Source organism: Acomys minous (genome assembly GCF_964271855.1).
Source record: "Acomys minous genome assembly, chromosome: 16".
Taxonomy (NCBI): Eukaryota; Metazoa; Chordata; class Mammalia; order Rodentia; family Muridae; genus Acomys; species Acomys minous.
This window is the reverse complement of record NC_140498.1, coordinates 36,995,735-37,023,518: the sequence shown is the minus strand read 5'-3', so window position 1 is coordinate 37,023,518 and position 27,784 is coordinate 36,995,735. Positions and strand designations below refer to the sequence as shown.

General features: G+C 42.7%; 1 protein-coding gene across 6 annotated transcripts in view; it reads left to right on the top strand.

The window, feature by feature from the left end:
• The window catches only part of FBXW11 (F-box and WD repeat domain containing 11), a 105,310-nt gene that overhangs the window by 25,566 nt on the left and 51,960 nt on the right, over positions 1-27,784 (top strand). For 2 of the 6 annotated variants that reach the window (XM_084763369.1, XM_084763370.1), the window contains exon 2: positions 18,045-18,146. The exons of the other annotated variants lie outside the window; for them this stretch is intronic. In XM_084763369.1, coding sequence (XP_084619495.1) covers positions 18,045-18,146 — 102 coding nt within the window. The remainder of the gene's footprint in view (positions 1-18,044; positions 18,147-27,784) is intronic. 6 annotated transcript variants of the gene reach the window in all.

Below are 27,784 nucleotides of genomic sequence, written 5' to 3'. Positions count from 1 at the left end.
TAGCACCAAGGTGAAGCCCCTTGACTTTGCCTGAAGACAGCTTATGTACATAGAGCTGGGGCTCAAACAGGCAGAAGGAAGCATTCTTTTCACCTGGGCTTATCAATTGTCATGGGCCACTTTGGCATCTCCTCTGTGTTATTTCTCTCCCTTATTTTCCTCCCTACCCTAACCCCTCCCTTTTTTTCTTACCCTGATAACAAATCTTTTCTTTGTTGCAAAAATTTTTGAAAGTCCATTGCAAACATTTTGATATTGTTTCCCTTAAATTTGTACTTCTCTGTCTCTCTGCTGTTTTAGTTTAGAACAAGCTATTTATCTTTTCTTCTTTTCCCCCACTGATTTCTCGGAAGAGCCCAGTTTAGTTAGTTGCCTTATACATGTGCAGTGGTGTGTGACATTCCACATTCATTTGAGTATTTCCTGAAGCTTTGGTGAGCTGCATCCAAGTTCAGCTTTCTGGTAGGAATGCTTCATCATAGGAGAAATGTTCCTCACACTGAATCACAGCACGAGGCATCAGGAACTGTGCTACCATGTCCCTTGGTTATGCTGACAGTAGCCAGATCTCTGTTAGAATTGCAGTTTTCACCTCTGCTCTTGGCAAGGTTGTCTGCAGGGCACTGTTTGACACCTTGTAACAGTCTGTTACAACTCCTCACCTGCAGGCTCAGAGCTTCCCAACCCTGAGGTCTTATTATATAGTATGGTTACAAAATTGTGGTCTAGTTGTCATTCTCCTGTTTATTAGCTAGTACTCACAGAGCTAGCTTGTTTCTCCACCTCTCTATCTGTGCCACTGTACTCTCATGGGCTTTTGTTTATTTGGCATGTTAACAGTCAATTACCATCCTTACTGATTCTCAGTGTCCCAGATTTGGCTAATGAGAGCCTCTTCCAGTAGCTCTCACTTTCTTTTGATGTGTCTTCACCAGTCTTTGTGTGTTTCCTGGCTTTGGGGATCAGATTCTCCCAGGTCTATGTTGTGTGACACTATGGCTTTTTATGAGGGGCATTTCTAGAAACTATTTGTTGTCATTGTTGTAGGTCCTTGTGGCAGACAGGGTTAAGAAATATCTTTAAAAGGAACCATGAGTTCATCTTATTTTTGATTCAAATTTAATATTACAGTTTTTCCTGTCTGATCTTGGTAATCTTAATGTTGCAAAAATCTAAGGGATCTTGTTAACATAATGACCATCAAATTGGGGTGCACATTGCTACATAAGTAGGTAAGTAGTGTATTCATTCATTATTGAGCATGTCCTCTTTGGTATTATGGGGAATAAAGAATAGAATCAGATGTGTATGTTGTTTCCAGTAGTTTGCAGTCTTATATGGAAATTAATTTTGTTTGGTGTTGCAAGAGTTAGAAAGGAGACAGTTTTATAAGGAATACTTTATTTGCTTATTTTGTTTGTGAGTATTGTTTATATGTATGGGGTGTGTACATCCATATATATATGTGTGTACAGGAGGTCTGAGGAAGGTGATGGGTGTCTTTCTCTTCACTCTCCACCTTGCTGCTTTAAGGCAGGGTCTCTCAGTGGGCCTGGAGCCTGTTCCCTTTGGGCTATGTTATGCTGTGGTTAAAAGCACATGCAGGGCACACCCAGTTTTTATATGGTTGCTGGAATCTGAACTCCCAACTTTATGCTTACACAACAAGACTGAGCCATCCCTCCAGCTCCATAAGGCACACTTTAAAAGCTCTTCTTTGAGGCTTGGTATAAATTAGAAATGGACATAGATGGACTGGGAAGGTGGGGGCGGGGGTGTGTGTGTCCTGACATAGCACAATGGCTGAAATGATGTCTATCTTTTTTTTTTTAATAATATTTTTTTTTTTTAGATTTTATATATTTATTTTATGTGTATAAGTGTTTTGTCTGCATGCGTGCATGTGCGCCTGGTGCCCATGAAGGTCAGAAAATGGCTTCTGATTGCCTAGAACTGGAGTTACAGATGGATGTGAAGCACCGTGTGGGTGCTGGGATCTGAACCTGGTCCTCTGCAAGAGCAGCAAGTACTCTTAAACACTGAGCTGTTTCTCCATCCCCCTTTAATTTTCAATTATGTGCCTGTGAATGCAGGTGCATGCTGTCTCTCAACATTCTTATGAGGCAGAGTCTAGCTATGTAGCCTGGGCTGGCCTTGAACGTAGGACAGTCTTCTGTCTTGGCCTTGAGGTGTGGGATTACAGGTGTGTGTCACCCATGCCTGGCAAAGGGTGTGTGGTTTCTGTCAGGAGGGAGGAGTAAGGAGTCCCATGGATTGCTTAATACAGCTTGACTGAACAACCGAGGTATATGAATTTGCAAAGGTATATAACTAAATTTTGGACTTTATTAGGTCACAAGGTACAGGCTAATTTACATATAGGCAGGAACCCCACAGATAGTTTTATTTCCTCTGCATAGTTTTTTTTTTTTTCAAAGGATTGGGACCTTGCATATCAAAACCCCCATTTCTGGTTTTGTGTGAAAACTGGAATGTGGTGGTTACTGGCCTTTTGAAGCAGAGCTGTGCTTCCTGCCTACCCTTGCCCGTCTTGCACACTTCATGTTACCTGCTGATGCATTTGAGCTTGCGATTCTTGTGACTAGAAGATGAGTGCAGCGGATGTGCATTATGGAAGTTTTAGCAGCATGTGTGCTTTACAAAGATGATTTTTGGCAGTCAGTTTGGAGGCTGCATTGAAACAAGAGAAATTGGAGCAGTTAATAGACAAACTAGTAACAGATGGTGGAAGAGGAGGACATGAGTCATGTTAGCTATAGAGTGGATAGAGTGTACTGTAGATGTGAGCATGATGTGCCTAGGGATTGACAGCAGAATGTCATTCTTATGGAAAAAGAAAAAGGCTTACTGTTTGTGTCTGTGCGAGCAGAAGTGCATATCCATGCTGTGGCCGGAAGTCAGGCTGACGCTCATCTCACCACAGGAGTGATGGGATTGCAACTATAGATTTCCACTTTTCTGTGTTCTTTCTTTTTTTTTTAAACATAGTTTCAAGGATTGAACTTGGGCCCTCAGGGTCACATGGGAAGTGCAAGTGCTTTTTACCCACTGAGCCATCTTGCCAGACCTGTAAGTCCTTTTTTTCTTTTTGATTTTTTGATTTTTTTTTTTTTTTGAGACAGGGTTTCTTTGTATAACAGCCCTCACTGTCTTAGACTTGCTTTCTAGACTAGGCTGGCCTTGAACACACAGAGGACGTCTAAGTTCTTAAAACTTTAAAACACAAAGTCCTAAGGATGAAGATTTAGCTCAATAGTAGTGCCAGCCCTTGACACTAAGTGGATAAGGTTCTGAGTTTGGTTCTCAGGACTGCAAACAAAATGAAAACAGCTTAAAAATGCTTTTAAAAGCTAAGATACTTATATTCACCAACCACATTCTCAAAATTGGTTATTTGCTATTTCTAGTGTGTTGGTTGATTTGTTGTCACTGTGTAAAGTTAATTGTGTTACTAGGTGGCAAAATACATAGCTTCATCAATGCCGAGGCCTGTAGTTCAGTGGTAGCTATCGTGCCTAGAATGCCCATGGCCTTGCATTTGAGTTCTAACACTGCATTAGGAAAAATGTAATTTTTACATGGTTTGTACTTTTGAAAGTTGTACATACATATTTATCTTTTTATTGTTTTATGTGACATCCCTTTAACTGTGTTAAAATTTTAAACAAATATCCTAGTAGTTCTGTGTAGCTCTTAAAAAATAACTTATCTATATTTAAATTTCTTAAGTCTGTTACATATACTAAAAAAAAAACCCCAAAACATCTTAAGACTATTTGTATTGTTAGTATTTGTCAGAAGTCCTCCCTGTTGGCTTGGGGTCAGACTGGAGCCAACTCACTGCCATTTCAGACACTCTGAGGCACAGCCTTGGGAAACACAGTTGCAGGAAGTGACAATAGTAGATAAAAGCATTTGTGTGTGTGCATGTGTGTGATTACTAACACTGAGAGTATATAGCTTTTATACGATAAATAACAACTATACAGCTCAGTGACTTCTCATTAAGTGTATAACACATAGTATGGCTGCTACTCAGGACATGACTCAGACCAAATCTCTTGAAGAGTTGCCACTGCCAGCCCACTCTCCCAAAGATATTTATAGGTTAGCTGTGTTTCTTTTACAATTATATGTTCATGTCCTCTGCCCATACTTATGTCTGTGAAGCTCTCACTTTGTGCATCTGTAGTGCTTGCCCCGCTGCATTTTCCATTTCTAGTTCATTGCTCTTTTTACTAGGTGGCTTGAATGGCCTGAACAACTGGGTTGCTGAGTACCTGGCTGCTGGTGTTAACTAATGGAGTTGCTTCCAATTTTTGGCTGGTCCTGTGGATAACGCTTGCTTCTTTGTTTGCTTGTTTTTTTAAGATGACTTCTCTGGGTTGACCTGGCTGTCCTCGAACTCAGAGCTTCACCTGCCTCAGCCTCCAGAGTACTGGGATTAAAGGCTTGTGCCACCATACCCGGCCTGATGACACTTCTAAGTAGACAGAATCCCATGTTTCTGTTGGGTATACAGCTCTGAGATGGAAGAGATGGGCTGGGTGGGCATATTGGGAACTTAGACAAGACAGCTCCAATGTCCTCTGAGCTGATTGCAGGGGCTAGTCAGTTTATGCTTCCGTTGCTAAGGTAGAGTTCCATGTAATCCATCATCTGATGGCTTACCAGTCCTTGTCAGTCAGTTTAATGGGTGTGTGCTGGTATTTTTATTGTAGCCTTTATTTTCTTTTTATTTAATTATCTTAGTAGAGTTGATGTTCAGTTAAATGTACTACTTATCTTTAGTGTAGTGTTTGCATTTTCAGAAATACATCTGCTCATATAACCACCACCATCATCAACACATGGTTCATTTTTTATGCTTTCAAAAAGCCTTCCTCACTTCCCTTTGCAGTCATTATCCTTTTCCCACACTGTCCCCAGTGTCCTGCTTTCCGTAACTGTTGGTTAGTTCAGTCTCTTCTGGAATTTCACATGGATAGAGTCATATAACATTGTATACACTGTATACTCAGCTATGTTCGGTTTGGTTTGCTCAGCATGGTTTTAAGACTCATTCATTCTTAAGAAGAAGAAAAAAAGTAGTGTATGTTTGTTGTGTTGTGTGCATATCTGCACATGTACAGATGTGTACCTGGAGGCTAGAAGGAGGAGTTTGATCACTTGGTGTTGGAGTTATGGGCATTTGTGGGTTGCCGGGTTTATTATGTGGGTGCTGAAAGTGGAGCTCTGGTCCTCATGGTTATGCAGTCAGTGCATTTTCCCTATTGAGAGCCATCTCTCCAGCTCCAAGACTTGTTCTTGTTCTAATCCTTTTTATTGCTACATTGTTTGTATTATTTGCTTTTTGGGAATAAAGAGAGAAAGCTTGTATATAGATTTTTGAGCACATTTGTTTTCAGGTGGATTTACTAAGAGTGGAATTATCGGCACAGTGCAAATTCAAAGAGGAAAAAAAAAGTTTCAACACTGGCAAGGAGTGGTGGTGCACGCCTTTAATCCCAGCACTTGGGAGGCAGAGGCTGGCAGATCGCTGTGAGTTTGAGGCCAGCCTGGTCTACAAAGTGCGTCTAGGACAGCCAAGACTACAGAGAGAAACCCTGTCTTGAAAAACCAATTATGACGGGTGGATCTGGGTCCCAGGGTCCTGCTCAAACTATGGCCAAGGAAAATACAGGCAGTAAACTTCGAACCCCTACCCAGACCTAGCCGATAGACAGGACATTCTCCACCGTTGAGTGGAGAGTGAGGTCTGGCTTTCATACAAACTCGTTGATTTATTTTTGACCACATCCCCTTGATGGAGAGGCCTGGTGGTACTCAGAGGAAGGATAATAGGTCACCAAGAAGAGACTCTATGCGCATATATAGGGGGAGGAGGTCCCCCTCAGTCACAGACATAGGGGAGGGGAGTAGGGGGGAAGTGGGAGGGATGAATGGGAGGATACAAGGGATGGGCTAACAATTGAGATGTAATATGATTAAATTAATAAAATATTAAAAAAAAAAAAAGAAAACCCAACCCCCCCCTCAAAAAAAAAAGCCGTGACACTGACTGTTTGGGCTCTCTATAGCAGCTCTCCAGTTCTTTGCATATTCCTGCTGGACATCCTGGCATTAGTTCCAGTGATACCTGGGATTTGTGTTAGATCCCAGATTGCCCCTACTTCAGGCAGCCATTACCAGTCCTGTGTTGTGACCTACTTACATCATGGGAGTTTCCATGACACTCTTCCTCATGGATAGTAATGTGCTACAATGCAGCAGAGAATTCAGGGAGTACTTTACTTAGGGTTACTAGTTTTATGAAAGGATATTATAGGATTTATTTTTATTTATCAAGTATTGAGTGTTCTGCCTGCATGTGTGTAGTGCCTGAGGTGGCCAGAAGAGGGTATGAGATCCCTGAGGCTGGAGGTAACAGACAGCAGTGGGCTGCTATGTGAGTGCTGGAGACTGCAGCTGCTGCCCTCAACCCCTGAGCCATAGCTTCAGCCCTTGCATGGATCTTATAAAGATACAAAAGAACTATCAGACCAAGAGGTGCCACATGTGGCTGTTCTGGCAACTCCTGTGTCCTTCCTAAGAGTTACCTTACATAAGCTCAGGTCTGGTTCAGAGGGCTGCTTAGAGATAGCCCTTGCACTCAAGGAGTCCCAAGTTTTAGAAACCATTGTTCTTGGAAGGGGGCAGAGGGCACAGCAGAGAATCAGGGATGAAATGTGTATTTATTATACCACAAGGGGTACCTGTAGCTAGAAAAATAAATCTTGACTCTTCTCTAAAGCAGTAAGATGCTTTTATTTTCGCTGGCAATATATGAACATTTCATTTGCTTTGCATTCATGTGAGAATTTGCTGTTGTCCTCTTTCATTTTGGTTTAACCTTGTGGTTTCACCTACAGAGTGACTGTTGATGTCACTTGGCTTCTCTGCTTGCTGGCTACTCATACCTGTAAGGGATGTGCCAGTTTCCATCTTTAATGCTAGTGTTTGGGAGCCAGAAGCAGGTGGTTTCTAAGTTCCAGGACAGCCTGGTCTACAGAGATAATTCCACAACAGCCTGGGCTATGTAGTGAGACCCTGTCTTGAAAAACTAAACAAACCTTGAGTGTGTGAAAGGGCAAAGTTCCACCAGCCTAACTCTGTGTTTCTAGAACCAGGTGTCTCTTTGCTGCACCCGTTGCACACATTGCAGACTCATAGTATGGAGTGAAAGGGGAGGAGGTTTGTTTCATTGTGAGAAGGCTGAAACAATTGATTGTGTCAGAGTTGCTTCCTTGTGGGCAGCGAGATGAATAATAGAAAAACAACTGGTGTGTTAATGCCAGGTCATTTCAAGTTACATTAGGGATAGAGGATTAACGATTGGACCAGAGGGACCTTCTTTGTCATGGCATTTGGCCTATTTGGGAAGCTTGTCTGTTGCTTTCCCCACAACCTGGGAAGGTAAGATAGCATAATTTGGTGACATGGAATGCTAGCATGGGTAACTCCATATTGACTTTAGTCTGATCTGATGTGGCGCAGTGCAGGAGTTTAGTTCCTTAAACATACTGTAGCCCAGGCTGGTCCGGAAAGTATGGTGATCCTGTCTTCTGAGTGTTGGGGTTAGAGGTGTGAGCCCCAAGCCCATTTCAGCTTTCCTTTTTAAGCACTAATTCATTGCTTGTAGAGTCAGGAGTCTTGTTAGATGTTGTAAGTGAGCGGCAGTTTTCCAGTGGATCTACAAAAGATTTTTCAAATACCAACTAATTTTAGTACTATGGAGACAGTGATGGGGTTTGTGTACAGCATTTTGCACTGTAGGAATTAGCCACATGTCTTCCTTTAGTAAACTGAGAAATTATATAGCTTTATCTACAGAAATAATTTCTGATATCAGAATATTTGGTTTTGCAGTTTCTTAAAATATTTGCTGAAGCATTTGCACCTTTAGCCTATACAGCAAATATTTTTGAATAAATAACAGCTTAAACTGAAAAAGTTAATTGTTCTCAGGCTATATTCCTGAAATAGTTATCTCTTCCTAGAAAAAAATGAGAATATTTATCATATGTGAAAAAGGTTTTGACTAACCATATGTTCTGTTGTTCTATATAAAACATGATAAAATTGCACTCTCTTGCATGAAAACTTGGTATGCTAAAAGGCAGTAGAATTTTACGCACACATTTTCAAAGACTAGTGAAGTTTTTTGGCTTGTGAGGTAAAAGGACCTGGAGTGGATGAAGCTGCACCTGTGCCTGTGATGGTATATTAATCCATTTTCTGTTGTGAGAAAGATATATAACACTGGTAGGTAGGCATCTTACAAAGAGGAGAGGTTTATGTAGGATAACAGTGTTGGAGGCTGACAGTGCAGGATCTGCTGCTCTATCTGTTTGGTTGCTGATGAGGATCTTGTGACAGGACAGATGTGGCTATAAAGCAAGAATGCATTCAGAAGAGATCACATAGACTAGGATAACATCCTGTCTTGGGAACTCGACTACATGGGAACCCCAGAAACTACATTATTCTCAGTGTGACAGTGTTCCCATGACCTAACCACCTTCTGGGCCCCACTTAAAGGCCCAGCACCTCACAGTGCTGCCAGGCTGGTTAGCAAGCCTTCAGCACACAGGAACCCTGAGGGCACAAGCCCATGGAGCTATAACCAGTGGGAAGAAAGGAAGCACGCAGCCAATGAGGGCTTGTCTCTGCTGCTTGTCCTATCATGTGGAAGTCCTTCTGGTGTAGTGCATGGTAGGGTGTGGGTGTGGGCTGCCGCAGTCAAGTTCACTTCAGTAAGGTTCCTCTTAGATGGCAAGTCACTGGCTTTCTGACCGAACTCAGCTATCTGGTAGCCATAGAAGTGGAAATGAAGCTACAGTAAGTAGTGTCTTGACCAAACTCTGATGGCTGTTTTGGCCCCATTTGCTTCATTGAAGGTCAGGGGACAAGTTGCTATGATCAGATCCCTGAGTAAGGATACAAAGACCAATGTTTTATATGAAGTGTTCTCAGGACGTAGGATCCAGAAGCCTGGATATTGTATGTCCAGCTGTATGTGGCCGACTGAGAGATTCAAATAGAAATAATTGCATCATATTCTGGGTATTTTATATGTATTAAAATGGAGCCGTAACTGCAGCCCTGATTTATTGCCTTTATTCAGTTAAAGCTTCTTGAATTACTTCAGTGTGTTGGATTTTTTTTTTTTTATGTCTATCTAGGTTATGAATAGGCTCTACTGGATAGTCCTATGTGCCAGGCACATCATGCTTTTCCTGTGGGTAGTCCATAACTTACTGTTTGGTCCTTGTTGCGTGGGTTTCTTTGCTATTGTGAATAATGATCTGATCTGATGAATGCCTTTGCTTTTCCTCTTACTATAATATTTTCCTTGTAAATTGAGTCAATGATACACAAGCTTTTCAACCTTTGAATCCATGTGTGTTGTTGCACCTCAGGCTATGTCTGCTTCCCAGTTACACTCCATCAGGACTGTGATTTGAGCAATAGGCTGATAAAATTTGAATTAACCAGGCAGATGCACCACTTAGGAGAGTTTAATTTTAAACAGAATAATAGATGATGTAAATTAGAAAAGGAAGCAGGGACTTTGGAGTCCGATAGAATTATAATTCCACTTTTTTTTTTTTAAAGAGGCTTTTACATACCCGAGGCTGGACTAGAACTCACTCCATAGTAGAGGATGGCCCTCATCCTCTTGCTTCTACTGCATTAATGTAGTTCATGGTTGTGGGGGTAGGGGGTACAGGGGGTGCAGGCAAGAGACATTTTCTTTTTTGCTTTCTAGAGAGGGTTTCTCTGTATCCTTGGCTGTCCTGGGCTCACTTTGTAGACCAGCCTGGCCTCGAACTCACAAAGATTGCCTGCTCTGCTTCCCAAGTGCTGCTGTTAAAGGTGTGCACCACTACACCTGGCTCAGGAGATATTTTCTTTCTTTCTTTCTTTCTTTCTTTCTTTCTTTCTTTTCTTATTATTTATTTAATATATAGAATGCTTTGTCTGCATGTATACCTGCATGCCAGAAGAGGGCACCAGACCACATTATAGATGGTTGTGAGCCACCATGTGGTTGCTGGGAATTGAACTCACGACCTCTGGAAGAGCAGCCAGTGCTCTTAACCTCTGAGCCATCTTTCCAACCCCAAGACATTTTCTTTTTTTTAATGTAATTTTATTAATTTATTCATATTACATCTCAGTGGTTATCCCCAAGACATTTTATTAAGTGGTGTAGCCACAGACAGTTTAGTTGCACATGCTCCTGTAGCAACCTTAGCTAAACTGTGTGCTACTCATGATACATAAAGAAAGGCTGGGACTTTGCTGGCACGTGTAAGGCTTGGATTCACATTCTAGCACCATAAAGTGAACAAACAAACAAATAACAGAGAAAAGGGGGAATGGAAACGAAATTATCCTTTATCCTTCTTCTGGAGGTGCCCATGCAGATCATGACGGCTTGCTGAGGTTCTGGATCATCACTCAAGATAAAGTCACTGAACAGTAAAGAACTGAGAGGACAGTGTATAAGGATAAGTTGGGCTCTGACTTTCAGCTCTGATTCTATCAAGTTGCTATCATTGTTTGGCCTTGTTTGAGTCTCTGAAACTCAGCAGATCATAAATTTCCTTTTTCTGCCCACTTTTTCCTCTTGCCCTTTTCTTCTCTTATTGAGTATCTCAGCCAGAGAATGTTCTGCTATAATATCACTGACAAGTAAGTATGCACTTCTAAAGTACAATTGCTAAGAATTAAATAGGAACTGTCATGGTCATATGACACGTGTTTATTGTCCAATTCTGTCTTAACAAAGTGCCATTCTGTTTGAAAGATTGTTACACATGAAGGTATGGATCAGTATTGTATTTTTTTAAAAATATGTATGTAAAATGTAATTAAATTGTGAATTAACTTGAGAGAGACAGAGAGAGAGACACACAGAGAGGGACAGAGAGAGAGACAGAGAGAGAGACAGAGACGGAAACATGATGTGACTGGTAGGTAGTCAAAAGACAGCTTTGGCGGGAGTGGGTTCTCTCCTTCCCCTTGTGCAGCCTGGGTTTGAACTCAGGTATTATTTTAAAACTAAGAGTTGCTTTGTTGATGTTTGCTGTGTCTTACAGATCACTATTTAACATTAGAGGTCTAGGTTCTAAGTCTTCCCAGATTTGGAACAGCATTATGTTTTTTTGCCATCACAGACACTGTTGCTTCTTGACAAGTGACAGGTCAGGTAATTAGACACAATAGCATGGTTCCTAATTTTGATTAATTTTAATGCTTGTTCTGCTTATTTGAGGTGAGTGCAGTCTTACAGAGAGATTTCTGTGGGTCCTGCTAGATCTTACACCTAGGTTTAGAGAGCTGACCGCTGGCTGAAGGTTTTCAGTGGAGAGCATGTTACCAGCCACATGCCAGTTACTCCTGTGTCTAGTGTCCCCAGTACGTTACCACGCCACCCTTGGCTTTCCATCTCATAAGGAGGGCATAATGGTGGAAGTCTTATGGGGAAGAAAAGGCCTCGGACTATGAGTGTTGGTAAGTTCTGGCTCCTCATGCACTGAGCGAAGTTTGCAGTGTGTAAGCCAAAACTAAAAGTGGCTTGAAGATGCCTGAGACAGCCTTTTTGCTTTTCCTCACACTGTGCTTTTTCTCTAGCTGCCGAGACTCATTTCTCTGCTTAAACTAGTTGAATACCTCCTATCATTTCTCACCAATGGTTTGTTAAATTAAAACTCTTGTATATACAGTATGTATGGGTGTCTGTATGTGGAGGCAGTATCATCCTCCGTGCTCTCTACCTCAGCTTTTGAGACAGTCTGCCATCAAACTTGGAGCTCAGTGATGAGCTAGATGTGCTGACCAAGGAGAACTCCAGGGCTCCCCTGCTGCCTCCCCAGGTGTGTACCACCACATTCAGCTTTTATACATGCTGGGGATCTGAGCATGGATCTTTATGTATACTTGCTCTGTTGAGCCGTCTTTCCCTGCCCCTGGTTATTAAGTTTTGTAAATTCTTCCTTAACAGAACTAAATGATCTGAGCACTCATATTTATTGAGCTTTAACAAAACTTACAGTAATCTATTAAAGACACCTATGGTTTTGTACTATTTACCTGTTATCCTGTTCTTTTTGAATAGATTTTCATCTTATGTGTTTACTACATATTCTAGAACACAGGCCTTTCTTTGAAGCTGGCTATGGATTGATAGTGTACTCCATCTCCTAATTGTTGGGCTTCGAATCCATGGCCTGGGCTGGAGAGATGGCTCAGAGGTTAAGAGCACATGGCTCACAACCATCTAGAATGAGATCTGGTGCCCTCTTGTGGTGTTCAGGCACACATGTGGGCAGAACACCATATTTAAAAAAAAAAAAAAAAAAGAACCCATGACCCATTAAAATTTTTTTTTTATTATTTTAGATCGTGTGTGTGTGTGTGTGTGTGTGTGTGTGTGTGTGTGTGTGTTGTGATGGGGGTGGGGGGGTGCTATGTGCACAAAAGTGTCAGTGCCCATGGAGGCCAGAGGTATCAGATCTCTCTGGAGTTGGAGTTAACTGGTGATTATGGGCCCTAATATGGGTGCTGGGAATTGAACTCCGATGCTGAGTCTTCTCTGTGACCTTACATATAAGGGTTAATACCCAGCTAGCTTTTGCCCTTACTGTGCTATTTCAGCATTGCTTATGCTTTTTATTCTGCTTGAAATTCATCTTTTCTTTCCTCCTAGCTGCCCCCTGCTCATCATTTTAGCCTTAGTTGCCTCCTCCTTTGGATAGGTTGTCTATTTGGTATATATGTGTATTTATACATTGTCCAGATATCTTCCTGTGTCTAGGGGAAAGTATTTTGTTCTTTATTTTAATTTTTTCTGTGCAGATATATATATAAGTTCAGATACTTTTTTATTGGATGAGATGGGGTTGGTCACCTCAGCCATCATGGTGGAAATTAGATGAAGGTAATGATTTGATTTGGTGGGAAGTGGTTTAAAGAAAACTACTTGAGAGGGGATTATAGGAAACTTGTAATAATGCAGATTTCTAGATCAGGAAACATTAGAGGGATGACAGAACATACCTTTGTGTGCTGCTTTAAAAGAATTGCCTCTTTGAGAAGGAATCAGGGCAGGAGATTCAAAGCAGTCCCGTCTAGAAACAGCCCAGTGGCAGCCTTTGTGAGACTGCAAGCTGGCCAGTGAGAAGACAAGGTGGCAGCAGGTGCTTTTTCATTTGATTTGTGGTTCCTATGGTAATAGAAAGAAAACCTAGGATATTTCTCTTTTACTCCTTTTAATAAACTCTCAGCTTTTGAAATATGCCAGAAAGCTATTATTCTTGTCTTTTATCAACCTCAAGTTTTCCCAGCTGGTGATGAATGTGGCAGAATCAGTAAGCATAGTTGGCTTCCTTGGCCAGTGTTTTATTTGACTTTAGAGTTGAAAAAGTATTCATCCTGACTGTATATTTTCCCTTAATACTAGAAACCTCATATGAATAATTTCATGTTTTCTATGAATATGAATAAATATGAGATTATAACATGTATATTGGAGATTTTATGACCTCTGGAATGGTCCTTGTGAAAGTCTTTGGGGCTTGAAACTGAGGTTGCAAGAAGAGCAAAAGCTTGCTGGTGTTACTGGTGGCTTGGTGACTAAGTAGGTTGTACATACTGTTGAGATTCATAAATATGCTATTCAGGGTAAATTCCTTAGACCTTTTATAACAGGAAATAAGAATATTTCACCATTACTGTAAAAGTGTACCAGGAGGGAGGGAGTAGTCTCATTGTAAACATAGCTGACAAAAAGATAGTTTTCATTTAAAAAACAACAGGCTGGACAGTGGTGGCGCATGCCTTTAATCCCAGCCCTTGGGAGGCAGAGGCAGGTGGATCGCTGTGAGTTCGAGGACAGTCAAGGCTACACAGAGAAACCATGTCTCGAAAAACCAGAGAACCAAACCAAACCAAACCAAACAACAACAAAAACCAGTTTAGCCAGGCATGGTGGCACACACCTTTAATCCCAGGATTTGGGAGGCAGAGGGAGGCAGATCTCTGAGTTTGAGGACAGCCTGGTCTATAAAGTGAGTTCCAGGATAGCCAGGGCTACACAAAAAACCCTGTCCTGAGAAACAAAAAGAAACACAAACAAACAAACACGATACCTTCAGTTTCCAACCAAGTCTTGAAATTTAAATTAGAAGCGTCATGGATCAATTACTGTTAAAGTTCTAGATGCATTTTATTTGATCTTCTTAGATTAATGAGTATAGTGTTGATTTTAAATTACCAATAGGCATAATAATAATTATTAGGCCTATACTTATAACTATTATGGCAGTATAACCCGCTAGCAATCAATCAAGACACAGACTTGTTATATTTAAAATAGCCTCAGTTAACCTGGGCAGGGCAGACATTAATCCTCTATACTACTTCTCATAGTGGGACAGGGATCCTATACCTGCCCCAATCCCATGTCATCTGCTTCTAATAATTTCTGTCAAGCTACCTCCCATCCATAATCCCATATACTTGTTAATCTTCTTCATCTGGGCCAAGTCTCCATGCCGGCCACGTGCTTCTCCTCCACCCAACCCACCATGGCCTTCTTCTCTTTTCTCCTCGGGTCTCTCCTTCTTCCCAAGATTCTGTCTCTCCAAGCCCAGGAACCTTAGCCACACCTGTCTCATTTGCCCTGCCCAGGTGTGATGGCTTTTTATTAATTAGCATCAGAATACATCAGACCAACCCCAACAGTATAGAACTTTTTGTTCGTGTCAAGTTGGACCCTTGCCTTCCTGGTTTGTTTTTGTTTTTGTTTTTTTAGACAAAAGGATCTGTGCTTAGGGCAGCGTGTGTGGACTTCCCTATTACAAGGTACATGGGTTTCCTACAGTGGCCTTTTCTGTTGAGTAAAGACCGTTTCCAGTGGTGTGGTAGGTTATCTGCGAATAGCAGTGTGGGGACGGAGCACGCCTAATGCCTGTTAACTACACTGTCTTACCCCATCCTGACCTGGAGGGTCGCAGGCCTGGGGAATGGAGGTTTCTGACTGGCAGGCTTTGGCAGTTGCTTTACAGCCACAGGTAGGTGGGCAGTGCCTGGAGCATGCTGTCTCCACAGCCCCAGTTCTCAAGCAGATCTGTCAGCTGTGGGGCTGGCATTCTAATTTAAGATTACTAGGACCAGCGCCAGCTTAGACCTAGCTCTGGGTGGTTTTTAGATAAGAAATTGCATCTCTTCAAAACCATTTTCTTATTCTGAATATTGGAAAAGTAAGGTGTGTAAGATGGAAATGGTGGCGAGTTGTGTTTAGCATGGCGAGACATGGTCGCCTCTGAGGGAGCATGGATCATTCTAGGCATCTACTGCGGGTGGTAGGAAAAGAAACTCTTGAAATTAGACCATTAAAGATCCTTCAAAGCCCCCCTCCCCTCAATAGAGTTGGACATGGTGGCGAACACCTGTAGTTCTGCACTGGGAAGGCTCAGGTTAGAGGCTCATGAGGTTGAGCCAACCAGCCTCATAGTGAGAATCTGTCTCAAAAGGAAACGGCAAGTTGGTGAATTCTATCCTGGGAACTTTTCCACCACTTGGAAGATAAGAGAAGAGAATAGACTATTCTAAGCCGTCCCTTGCCTCCCCCTGCCCCCCCCCCAATTATAATAAAGAAGCCAAAGCAAGCAAACAAAAATCTCTGGAATATGCAAATTCACACCAAAGTTTTAAAAGTTGTGAAGCAGGTTTGTGGGTGTAGCTCAGTAGCAGGATGCTTTCATGGAACTTGTAAGTTTACAGAGGATCTCAACTGTTTACCGAATAACTGGAAATTGATTGCAAGTGAGCTTTGCTAATTTGGTATTAGAAAATACTGATGTGATTCTTCCTCTCTTGGTTAAGATCTGAGTGATTTTTGTGAGTCAGTAAGCTGAACAGTCCAGAAAGAACCCTAAATTTCTGGCTGTGGAGTCTACTTATAGATCACGTGCTTAGCATGTTCAAAGGTCCTGGGGGTCAATCCCCAGAATTGCCAAAAGGAGGGACAACAAAAATACCGAGAGAATCTTAAACTGAGCTATGAGGATCTAGGGAGTTTATTTAACCTAAATAATCCATGTAATGAACATGTGATGTAGATCTTTTCTCTGGCCACACTCTGTGACACAGACTGACAGAACTGCTGTCCCAGTTAGTGTGTGTAACAAGGCCTCAGGGTATAGAACTCGCTGTAGTCAGGATCAGCCGGCATTGCTGCAGACCTCAGACACGCTGGTGTTTTTAACAGAACGTCTGTAGACCAAGATACTAACTGCCTTTCAGGAGTTACTATGACAGTTGTCCTAATAGGAACTAGTCAGAGGCGCTCAATAAATGGCAGCTACTCTCATTGTATTTTATAAAAATGTGGTCAGGCCTTTCTGTGGTTGCTTCTTTACGTTGTGAAACTGCTGGGTGACAGTCTGTCCTGAACAGCAGACACTTTACCACTGTCTTGTCCATGCTAAACCTTCAGTGAGCACTCAGGTTGGAAATGTGTGATGTTTCTCATTGCTTAGAGAGTTGTGCCCTGACTTATCCCATTTGCTTCCTCTGATTTTGTGTGCTCTTCTAAGTAACCTCAGCATTCTCTCCATCACAAGTGAGCTGCAATAGGAAGCAGGGAATGCAGGGTAGGACCAGGTCTATCTGAGTTCCAGCAAGGCCTTTTGTTTATAGTGCACGTGTACTGATTGTAGAGCATTTCCTAGTGAAAACCAAGGAGCCAGGGGAACAAACACATGGCTTGAGTCTTAAGATTTGTGGAGTGTTGCAGTAGAACTGAAGCACCTGCCTTCAGGGTTGGTTTGTTTTAATTTTTCTTTTATTGTAATTATTGGTTTTTGCCTCTGTAAACTAATTGATCTTAGAATAAAACTATTTATTAGATATCATAGTCTGATGGTTACTGTATGTTAGCTATAATATATGCTCATTTTTATGTTACATTTAAAAATTCCTTCAAAAGCAACAAGTTTCTTTTTAAGGGTGGAGTGGAGTCAATCAATTAAGCTTTTAATTCTTTTTATTTTGTTTGTTTTTTTTCGAGACAGGATTTCTCTGGGTAGCTTGGTTATCCTGGAATTTGCTCTGTAGACCAGGGTGGTCTTGAACTCACAGAGATCCACCTGCCTCTGCTTCCTGAGTGCTGGGATCAAAGGTGTGTGCCACCACCGCCTGGCAGGCTTTTAATTCTTAGTCTTTCCACCAAATTTGTACATAAAGTCCAGAATGAAAAGTCACAGGTCATAGTACTCCAGCTTTTTCTCTGAGCATGCGGAGATGTTGATGACAGTGAAAACAGTGTCTTTCAAGCAGTTTCAATTACCTGTATCTGTTACTTATCTCTCTTTTCCTTTCCCTCATTCTCTTTAAGTGTCCTGCAATTTTACTTTAGAGAAATGCAAAACTGTATTCACATGGTGACTGTTGGGTCACCAAAGCTTTTCAGTAGAGGAGGCTTGTGGGACTTGGTAGCCTGAGGCTAAACCATGCTGTGTGTCCTTGTGCAAATTATTCAACAACTGCGTCTCACCTTTTTATAGTGTGGTGTGGGGGCTAGGGCCTGCTGTAGTAGTTTCTTAAGCAATGCAGACTGCGTGGGTAGACCAGAATCCCTTAGCTTCTGTGGAATTGTCACGCACTCTCAGTGCTCTTGCTTTCCACGCAGACTCACAGTTCCCTCTAGGGGGTTGTCATTTAAGCAGTCTCTCCCTCTTGATTCTGTTTACCGTATCCTGTGAAATGAGTGCTTGGCTGCACCAAATCCCTGTCCATAAGACAGAAAGGGGGCCTGCTCCCCAGGGTTCAGGAAACCGAGGCCTCTCCCTGCCCTCTAAACTGCATGGGTGCGCCCCGCCCCGACTAACATTCCAGCTGCCTGTGTGAAGGAGTGACTTGTTGCGGCCTCTAACTGCTTCTTCTCTTCCTTCCTTTTTGTCATCCTGCAGTGTTCTGTGCCAAGGTCTTTGTGGCTAGGCTGCGCCAACCTGGTAGAGAGCATGTGCGCACTGAGTTGCCTGCAGAGCATGCCCAGTGTCAGATGTCTCCAGGTGCCTCTCTTCTTTCTTGTTGTAAATGTGTTTTTACGTATGCCATGAACATTTGTTGAAACTTGCAGTAGTGTGTTTAATCCAATGTTAAGTCTGCTAAATGTTCTGTGTAACCCTCTGCTTTCCTCCAGCCTGGACGCCCCCTGGGAGGAGGAGTCCAAGGAGGGGCCCTTCTGAGCAAACAGGTCTTGAAGGGTCCTTTCTTGCTCCCCTTTTCTGCTCCTACCTTTTAATTCTCCCCCTTACTTCAAAGTTGTGATTCTCATGTTTAATAGTTAAACCTTTGAAAAACAACACAAAATACTCTGATATTTCCCATTTGGCTACCTTTAACAGTTTTGAGTTGAGAGGGTTTCATAATTAAAATAATTTTTCTATTTTGAAACATCTTTTGGTTTACCTTTTCTCTTCCATTCAAAAAAGAAAAAAAAAAAAGAGGGGGAGGGAATCAGTTAAGATTCTATTACAAACCTCAAATTGAAGTTTATAAAGGCCATAGCTTTATGCTGCTGGGAACCATCAGTTTGAGCCAATTCGAAAAAAGGCCAGATCCGATACCTGTCCTTAGGGTCTACCCAGTTTTCCAGGCCAAGGCCAGCAGAGAATTCCACAAATAAAAGTAATATTGGGAGGGGATTTCGGGTGGGTAGGGGTGGGGGTTGCTCAGGATAAAACTGATGGCAGCATAGTTGGTGTCCTCTTCTGTGATGGCTTCTGATAAAACCAAGGCCAAAATCATTATGGCCGTACATGGGAAGCTCTATTTAGAGAGTGTGTTTAATTAAATGTGTCAGTAGCAGTATCAGCTTTTATTACTGTAAAGCTCATACAAGTTGGTCTTGTAAAGGCAATATTAAATGCCTGGTGTCCTGTGGATCCCACCCAGATCTTAGGAAATGAATCAGAGGGATATTGATGCCATGGGTGATTTCACTGCTCTGTCGCAAGGCTTTCTATTCATATGCACAGTTTTAAAATGGTGCTAGGTGTTTGGAAGGAAGAAGTTTCTTTTATATTGATGTTGAGCCCTTTATTTGCTTATTGGCCAGCCTCTGAGTAGCACTGGTGTGGTTACTGATGGAAATTGCTATCTTTAGAAAATTGCGCGGGTACCCATTAACAGTTAGCTGGAGTTTAGATTCTGCATGCCGCCCACTTCTTAGGTCTGTGGAAGAAGATAGGTCCCCATTCTGGGATACAGAATTGAGTGTTTGATTTTGGCTCCTTGCCTTGAAAGGGCAGCCAAGTGTTGCAGTGCTCCCTCTCTTCTTGGTACTAGGCAATGGCCATTTACATTATAAAAGTCTGTCTTTTCAATGTGTCTTGTGAGTTGCCTTTGATTTGTCATGGGCTGGCCCAGTTTTAGCCAGAGCTGGCAGTACAAGTAGGGAAAGAATTGTAGTTATGAGATTCTCTTTGCTGTGTTCAGTTAAGTAATCAGGCAATATAAGGCACCAGGCAGCATGCTGGTACTGGCTGTGGATCTCTGCAGGTGCTGGGGGTAGGAGAAAGTACAGGTTTCCCCTGAAATGGGGACATGCCTCCAAAGTTCCTCAGTCACCTTCCTCTGAGGAAAAATGATGAAATGTTGCCTTCCTAGGGGCCTGTTTCAATGAATGGGAGCAGGACTTCAGATGTATGCAGGGAGTTTTGATTATTAAGCCTTTACTTTGAGTAGCCTAAAATCGAAGGCATGGAGCTTTGTAAAATGAACTAAGGGCTGAGGTGATTGGAGTTGCCAAATCATTATTTTGTTCTGTGTGAAAAATGAACCTGGAAGATTTCTTTGCTTTCCACTCATTTGTTTTATATAAATATTACTGTTGGTTGCTATTTTAAACAAAAATGTATATGTGGAGTTTTAATTCTTACTTTTCTCTTAAAATTTAATTACTGTTTTGACTTCTGGTGCTGGGGATTGAACCTAGATCTTGTGTAAGTGCTGTGTCATTGAGCTGCATTCCTGCCCTTCCTTCTCCTCCTCTTCTGTGTTGGGCACAGAAGTCTCCAGGCAGTGCTAAAGCACCTGTTGACATGCTCTATTTTTTTTTTTTTTTAATTACAAAAATGGCTCTCCTAGATGTTGGATGCCTCAACACAGTCATTTAAAAAGACTAGAAGGAAATAGCACCTTAGTTGACTCTGCTTGGGCTGTTCAGGTCTGAAATTGACACATTGGGCCCCATAATAACCTCAGCTTTCAGCCTATTGTCCTATGTGGCTGTCTGTGTAGTTTTTGAAAAAGCAAGAGTGGAGGTAGTAATTGCATTTAGGCTTAGTTTAGCTCTTGCAGGTTTGCCAACAGAGAAGAGTCTTTTAGCAGCTGTGCTGAATGTTTCACATCTATCAGGTTTATGACAGCCCATGCGATGCAGTTCCTGTCCCCATTTTCCTCATGCGGCAACTGAGGCAGATGATGTAGCCTCCAGACTGGGATGATGTGTGCGGACTGGCTTAGGGTTATGCGGCTGTTAAGTGCTGGAGCAGGTGTTCGAGATCCAAGTCCGCCTTGGGCAGACTCTCTTCCCCCATACTGGGCTTTAAATTTCTTCCTTTCTGGGTTTTTTGTTTTTTGTTTTTAGCATAGCTGTACTTGTAGAAATTGTACTAGTGATAGCTAATGTATGGTTCCTTTAGTCATTATGTATTTGAATATAAAAGAAGAAAAGCCCGCCAAATTCAGATATCCCTTTTGCCAAAATGAGTGCTTCCCAGTCTTAGAGCTAGGAAACCTGGGTGGATTTCTGAAAATTTAGTGCCATGAGTATGTCCCTGGTATGCTATGTATGGGCCTTCCCCTAGTGTGTGGATGCAAGGCACAGATTTGTTTCCTGTTGTCAGGGAGCTTTCTGTAGAAAGCAGTACCATGAATGAAAATCCAGACTGCACTGTGAATGGAGTGTGTGTGTGTGTGTGCGTGTGTGTGCGTGTGTGTGTGTGTGTGTGTGTGTGCGTGTGTGTACGTACGTGTACACCTGTGGACAATAAAGCTCCAAAGTTAGCTAAACCCCCATATGCTTTTAGACTCTTGTTAACCAGTTTAAACTTGCTCCACTCTCCACATGTTTTACAACAGTTGGGTAGAAATGTTTGAATGTCTTAGAGTCTCGCTGAGCTGAGCCAAGGTAGGTTGTTTCACAAGCCCAGATTTGACTGGTTGGTTCTTAGATCAGATAATCCAAGAACACTGATTTGACAGGACACTGATGGCTGTACTTTTATTTTCTACCTCCTAAGTGTTTGTGGCCTAGGGTTCTCTGACGATTGAATCCAGGCCCTACATGTGCAGGCAGGCATTCTCCCACTGAGTCATGCCTCTGCCTTCGCTGGATCCTCTGTAGAAACTACCTGGTTTTTCTTTGTGTATGAAGTTAGAGAATTGGATTGACTTGCCGAGGCTGCATGTTTACTAACAACTGGGCTCTGAACCTGGACCTGCACAGCTGCCCCAGACTGAAGTGACCACTGCTTCTGCAACTTGATTGACATCATTTGAGAATTGAAACAAATTCCTCCTTTTGGTATTTTTGAGACAAAGTTTTTCTTCTATGTAGCCTTGGCTGTCCTGATCTTGCTTTGTAGACCAGGCTTGCCTCCCTCTGCCTGCCTGCTGTCTCGCTGCATGCTAGGATTAAAGGCATGCCCCATAAGCATAGTCAGTTCCTCTTGTTTTTAATGTCAAAACTGAAAAACTACAAATGGAGTACAGAGGCTCAGCACAGTAGACTGACAAGTGACAGTGTTCCTTAGGGGTTAGGAATGCTTGCTTGTTGGAAACAACAGCAAGGATCATGGGACCCTGCTTTCGGGGCCTTCCTCCTAGTGCCTTTGTCTTTTGTTGGGCTGTGAAAACTCAGCTGTGAGCCTGAGGGCTGGGAGCACTATACAGGATGTAGCTACTGATGGGGTGGGACTGTAGGGGCGAGGTGGCTCAGTAGCTAGAGTTGGGCTCCAAGCTGGTAAACCCAGATTCACCTTCTGGCTGCTTGAGCTGGGAGCTCGGTCCTCCCTTTAAGAATGGTAGTTTCCTACCTTGCAGGGTTTTTACCAACTAAAGGACAATACCAAATGCCTCCTGCTGATGGCCTTCTTCTAAGGGGATGGGAATCCATTTCTTTCTTTGCTTGCAAGGAGTTTTCTGTTGAAGAATAGGCCATCTTATTTGTAGTTGTAGGGTGTGTTAAAGAGAAGATAGAAGACAAGGCAGGTGAGGTGGCCCTGTTTTCTCCTGGTGTTTAGGGCATGTGCTTCTGGCTCAACAGTGGGCTCTCTTGACCACCTTAGTCTTTTTTTTTTTTTTTTTTTGGCTAAATGCTGCGGACTTGTTGTTTTGCAAAGATTATTCCATTGCACTTCAAGTCTAAAAGTATGAAGGCCTAGGATGACCTTTGGGATTCCTCAGGGTTAGAGACTTTAGTGTTTTCTGAATATTAAAAACAAACAAACAAAACCTCACACCTTTCCTTTCCGTAGAAAAGATTGCAGCATACACTGACCAGACTAGAGATATAGCTTAGTGGAGAGCACTGGCCTAGCAAGCTTAGCATGAGTCACGCATAGAGCCTTGAGTTCAATTCCTAGTAGGTCACAACAACATCAACAACAACAAAAACCGGATACCTTCTCCTCTCAAATCTGTCAGCAACCTTATTACCAGTCAAACACCCAGGGGCTTTATTTCAACCTGCAGCAGGGCAGTTCTGATGGTAATGGGAGTGTTTTTGTTTTTGTTTGTTTGTTTTGCTTTGGAGACAGGGTTTCTCTGTGTAGCCTTGGGTGTTGTGGGCTTTGTAGACCAGGCTGGCCTTGAACTCACAGTGATCTGCCTGCCTTTGCCTCCCGAGTGCTGGGATTAAAGGTGTGTATGGCAGTGTTTGAATTGTCCCACGAGGCTCAGTTTGGTTTTGGAGTCAGCAGAGGCATAGAAGAGCCTGGGCATTGTGTTCCTTGATTTCTGCCTTACCCAGAATACCTCTGGGTTGATCTTTTCTCTGAAATATTTTAATTGAAAACTTTATTTGACATGAGAAGCACTTAGCTTAATCTCGAGCCGTCTTCATACCTTCAACTTATGTTTACTAGGACATTTTAAAACAAACTGGAAAACCAATTAAGGTTGACAAATCACTGATTTCTGTCAGCATTTAAGGATTTAAAACTACAGTTAGAAATGAAAAGGAGCGGGTGGCACTGAAGGCTATAAAGTAGTGCGTAGTGTGGTAGTGTGTGTTTATATTCCCAGCACCCCGGAGGGAGAAGTGTAAAAACTTTTGGGAGGTGTGGAAGATCTTGTTTTCCTTTCTTTTTCCTAACTGGTGTGAGGATTGAAACAAGGGCCCTGCCAGTGCTTAGCGTAAGTGCTATCCTGCCTACCTACAGGGAACCAGCAGGTAGGGAGTTTGAGGCGAGCCTGGACTACCTAGACTGTAGCTCAGAAAACCAGAAGTACTGCTGGCAAGATGGCTCTGGGGGTAAAGTTGGCTGTTGCCTGCTGCCAAGCTTGATGACCTGAGTTCAGTCCCTGGGATCGAAAGGGGAGGGAACTATCTCTCCGCTCAAACAAATACATAAGTGCTGAACACTTTGCTTGACCTCCAAGTTTTCCTTGAGGACTTGTCATTTGTCACATGCTGGCTCCCATTTTACTTTCAGGTTAAATGCAGAGAGCCATAGTATGTACATACACCCTTCAGCTAGCTCAGTGCTGTTTCTTCACGTCAGTACAGGAGGTGATGAGCCAGGAGCACTGCACCTTACTTTTTTTAGTTACAACTGACAGATTCTAGAGCAAAACACTTGGTGGATATGGTTTTACAGTGTAATTTTAGGGAAAGGAAATAAATAAATGGGTTTTAGACTGCATTAAAATTTTTTTCCTTTTTGAATAAAAATTGTGCATTATACCTTACACTGCAACCACTTGTTGCTGGTAAAAATGCTGATTTTATTTCTCCTGTTGGTTTATAATTGTGTATTTTGTTATGAAGTAACATCTTTTCTCTGTCAAAATTTAGATAGTAGGTAAGTATAAAAGAACATCTTAGCTATAATATAAACTTTGTTCATTTTGTGATAATTTGTGACATTTTATGTCATATGTATTTTGTTTTATAAAGGCTCTTGCTTCTTATTGCATTCTCAATTATAAACCACTTTAAAATATTGTTAATGGAACAATATGGTGCATATTAGTGAATGTAAGTCCCTCTATATATTTTGTTTGTTTTTTGAGACAGGATCTCACTGAGTATGTAGCTTAGGATGTCTGTGAACTCATCCTTGACTGCTGGGATTACAGGAATGACTCATCAGCCTCATATTTTAAATAACTTTGGCTTATTACTGTGGTTTAAATAACTATTTGTCTTCATTACCTAAGAGGGTATATTAAGTTAATCAGTCTCTTATCAGTGAATGTTGAGGTCGTTAAACTTTAATGTGTATTCATGATTAATTCCTAAGGATACATTATTCACTGGGAAAATTTGAGTTGTCCTGAAGTTCATGTCTGCAGGTTTAAAGTTCAGCAGAAAGGTTGTCTGATGATTGTACAGAAATAATGCCCAATGTGAACTACTAGGAACCAGGAACACATGAAGAAGAAATTTAAAAGTACCCTTTGTTGGAAGCTAGAAAGATGTCTCAGTGGCTAAGAGCCCTTGCTGTTCTTCCAGAGAAGCCGAGTTGAGTTCTCATCACCCACAGTAGGTGGCTCACAAGTGTGTCGCTCTAGGACCCGACACACCGCCTGGCTCCTGTGGGCATGTAGACACAGACATGCACACATACAATAGAAAGCCATGAACTCCACCTGTCGTTTGTTTTCCCCTCCCCCAGCAGTAAATATTTACGATACTCCTACTATGTGCAGCTTATAGGGTGTGAGAAAATAGAAGAGCCGAGGCTTCCTTCCCAGCTGCTAGCAAGTATTCTCCCAGCCAGGAACTCACCTTCATTTTAACGTGAAAGAAACCAGATGATGTAAACAATAGGGTTCGGTGGGAGGGATGCTAAGGAGAAGCGAGCCTAGAGGAGCCTGAGCTTTGGGAAATGGTTTCTGCTTTACACGGGCTGAGGAAAAGCCCCCCCCCCCCCCCCCAGAAGGTGATTGAATGAATTCCTGGAGGAAATAAGTGAACAGGCTCATAGCAAGGGCAAAGGTGCAAAAAATCCCAGACTGCGGGAACAGTGAGTGAAGAGCCCAAGTGGGAGCATGTGTGGTGCAGAACAGCAGCGGCCGACCTCTGCTGGAACGTGGAGGGAGGGAGTAGGAGGTGAACCGCGGATGGACAGCGAGGTACATCCTGTCTGCTGTCAGCTATCACTGCGCCACGCAGGGGATCGCTGGAGCATCTACAGCAAGGTGCCTAACATTCCACCAGGCAGGCCCTGGCTGCTGGGTCACCGTGAGATGAAAAGAAGGAATCAGGGAGACCAGTTACAGCATGCCAGGCAGCTTTTCTCCAGAGCCTCGGAATCCAGGGTAGACAGACAGGAAGGAAAGCGTGAAGAACCAGTTCACTCTGTTGTGGGGACTGACAAGTTGGAGCTTTGTAATGTAGGCAGGCAGGCTTTCTCTGTTGCTCTCAGGAAGCAAATTTCCCCTGAAAACCTTAGCCTTAACTCTAAGGGTTCCCATTGATTGGATGAGGTTCCCTTACATTGTGGATTGTATAGGGTTTATTGGAAGCGTACTGCTTGTGTGTGTCAGTCATATCTGAGAAAGTGTTTCCCAGAAGCATCTGGGTTAGTGTTAGAACAAATGGCTGGCCATCATAGGCAAGAAGATACGTAAAGCTGGCAGTCACAGAACCAGGCCTGGGGTAGCGTGCCAGGCTGGACTAAGGGATTAGTGTAGAGAGAGACAGTCGTGACATGGTAAGAAGAGAAAAGGACAGAGTAACATTAATAGACATGCTGTCAGTCTGGTCAAGCAAGTGTCGTTTATAGTGCCCATATCTGATGAGAATTTAGAGCTGACTGGGTGCGGGGTCTGGTTGGCTCTGAAGGTGAAACTGCTCACAGAAGTGTGACAGTACTTCACGAAGAATCCTTCAGGGTATAATCTAGTTCATTGGTGGAAAACCTGGTCAGTGAACTCAGCGGTCAGTGAACATGTGACTGCTTACGTGTTCCTGGGCTGTCCCCTTGGATCTTCTGCACAACTTTGTAAAGCAGGCACTGTTAGGTCTATTTTACATTGCAGCCAAGAGGAGGGAGGGAGGCTCCAGGACTGAAGGAAGGCTAGTCTCTGCCCTTAGGAACCTCATTGGTTCTTACAGTACAGTCACTGCAGCGCTTGCCTGTGTTTTAGGCTGTAAACAAGCGTTTCAAAGTCTGAGGGTAGTCATGCATGAGCAGTGCTATTACGTCACTGTTGGCCACTCGCAGAGCCCAGTGTCTGTTCAGGGGCCTTTCTGAGTGTCTGTTCTGATGTCCTGCTGGCCACTGCTCCTTCATGGTTTAATTTTTTTCTTCATAGCACTTAGCAGTGGCTGAAATTGGATTGTAGGTTTGTTTTTTTCTGTCTCTTGCCACACCCACCCTACCCGGATCCAAGTTCTGAGAAAAACAGGTCATGTTTTCTGCTCACTGCTTGGTAAACACACTTGTTTCTAGACTGGCAGGTAGTAGGTTCTGAGTAATTATTCACTGACTGCAGAGTGGGTGCAGTCGGCTGGAAGAAGAGGGCCAGGCCAGGCTCTGTGCTCTGCTTTTCCCTGGATTGCATAGGCAGGGCCACTTTGGACTTGGTTTTCAGAGTTCTGTGAGTTTAAATATTTCTGCGAGTTGGAAAATGACTTTGGAAGAAAGTTGATTTTGCTTTAAAGCCAGCTAGTTGTAATTTTGTTTTGCTTTAAAAATTAATCTTTCAGCTAGGCAGTGGTGGCACACACCTTTAGTCCTAGCACTTGGGAGAAGGCGGCTCTCCGAGTTCCAGGTCTACAGAGTGAGTGCCAAGACAGCCAGGGCTACACAGAGAAACCCTGTCTTAAACACCCTCCCCCCCCCCCACAAAGTAATAAGTTAATAACAGAGAATTGGGGTAAAAATGGAAAGTGAGAGATAATCCTCACCTTAAGAGGGGGCATCCTTCATATTTTTGCCCTTTTTGTTTTAGTTTTGAATACATGCTTTACACGTAGTTGAGACTTTTTGTGAGTATAATTTGACATGCTTCATTTTTCTCTTTATGCCTTGCACATTTGTTGTTCTTTCGAGACAGAGTCTATGTAGCCTGACTGTCCTGGACCTCACTATGTAGACCATGTGGGCTCTGTCCTCACAGAGGTCTACCTGCCCTTGCCTCCAAGCACTGAGAGTAAAGGTGTGTGCCATCACTCTAGGCCTATTCAGGGTATTTATACTAACCTTTTCCTATAATTTCTCATAACACAATTTAAACGCATCCCACAATTCACTACTTATCAAGGCACTCAGAATCTTCGCTTAGGTATTACAAAATGCGTTATCTCCCTGCCCTTGCCTTCATTTGAGCTGCTGAGGGGCTAGGTGGGCAGAGCCTGTCACATGGCATTCATTGCAAGCACAGCTCACCAAACCCTCACATTATTATTTTGAGAAGTTTGGAAATCTGTTGCCCTTGGCATCAAAGTAGACGGACATCATGACACATG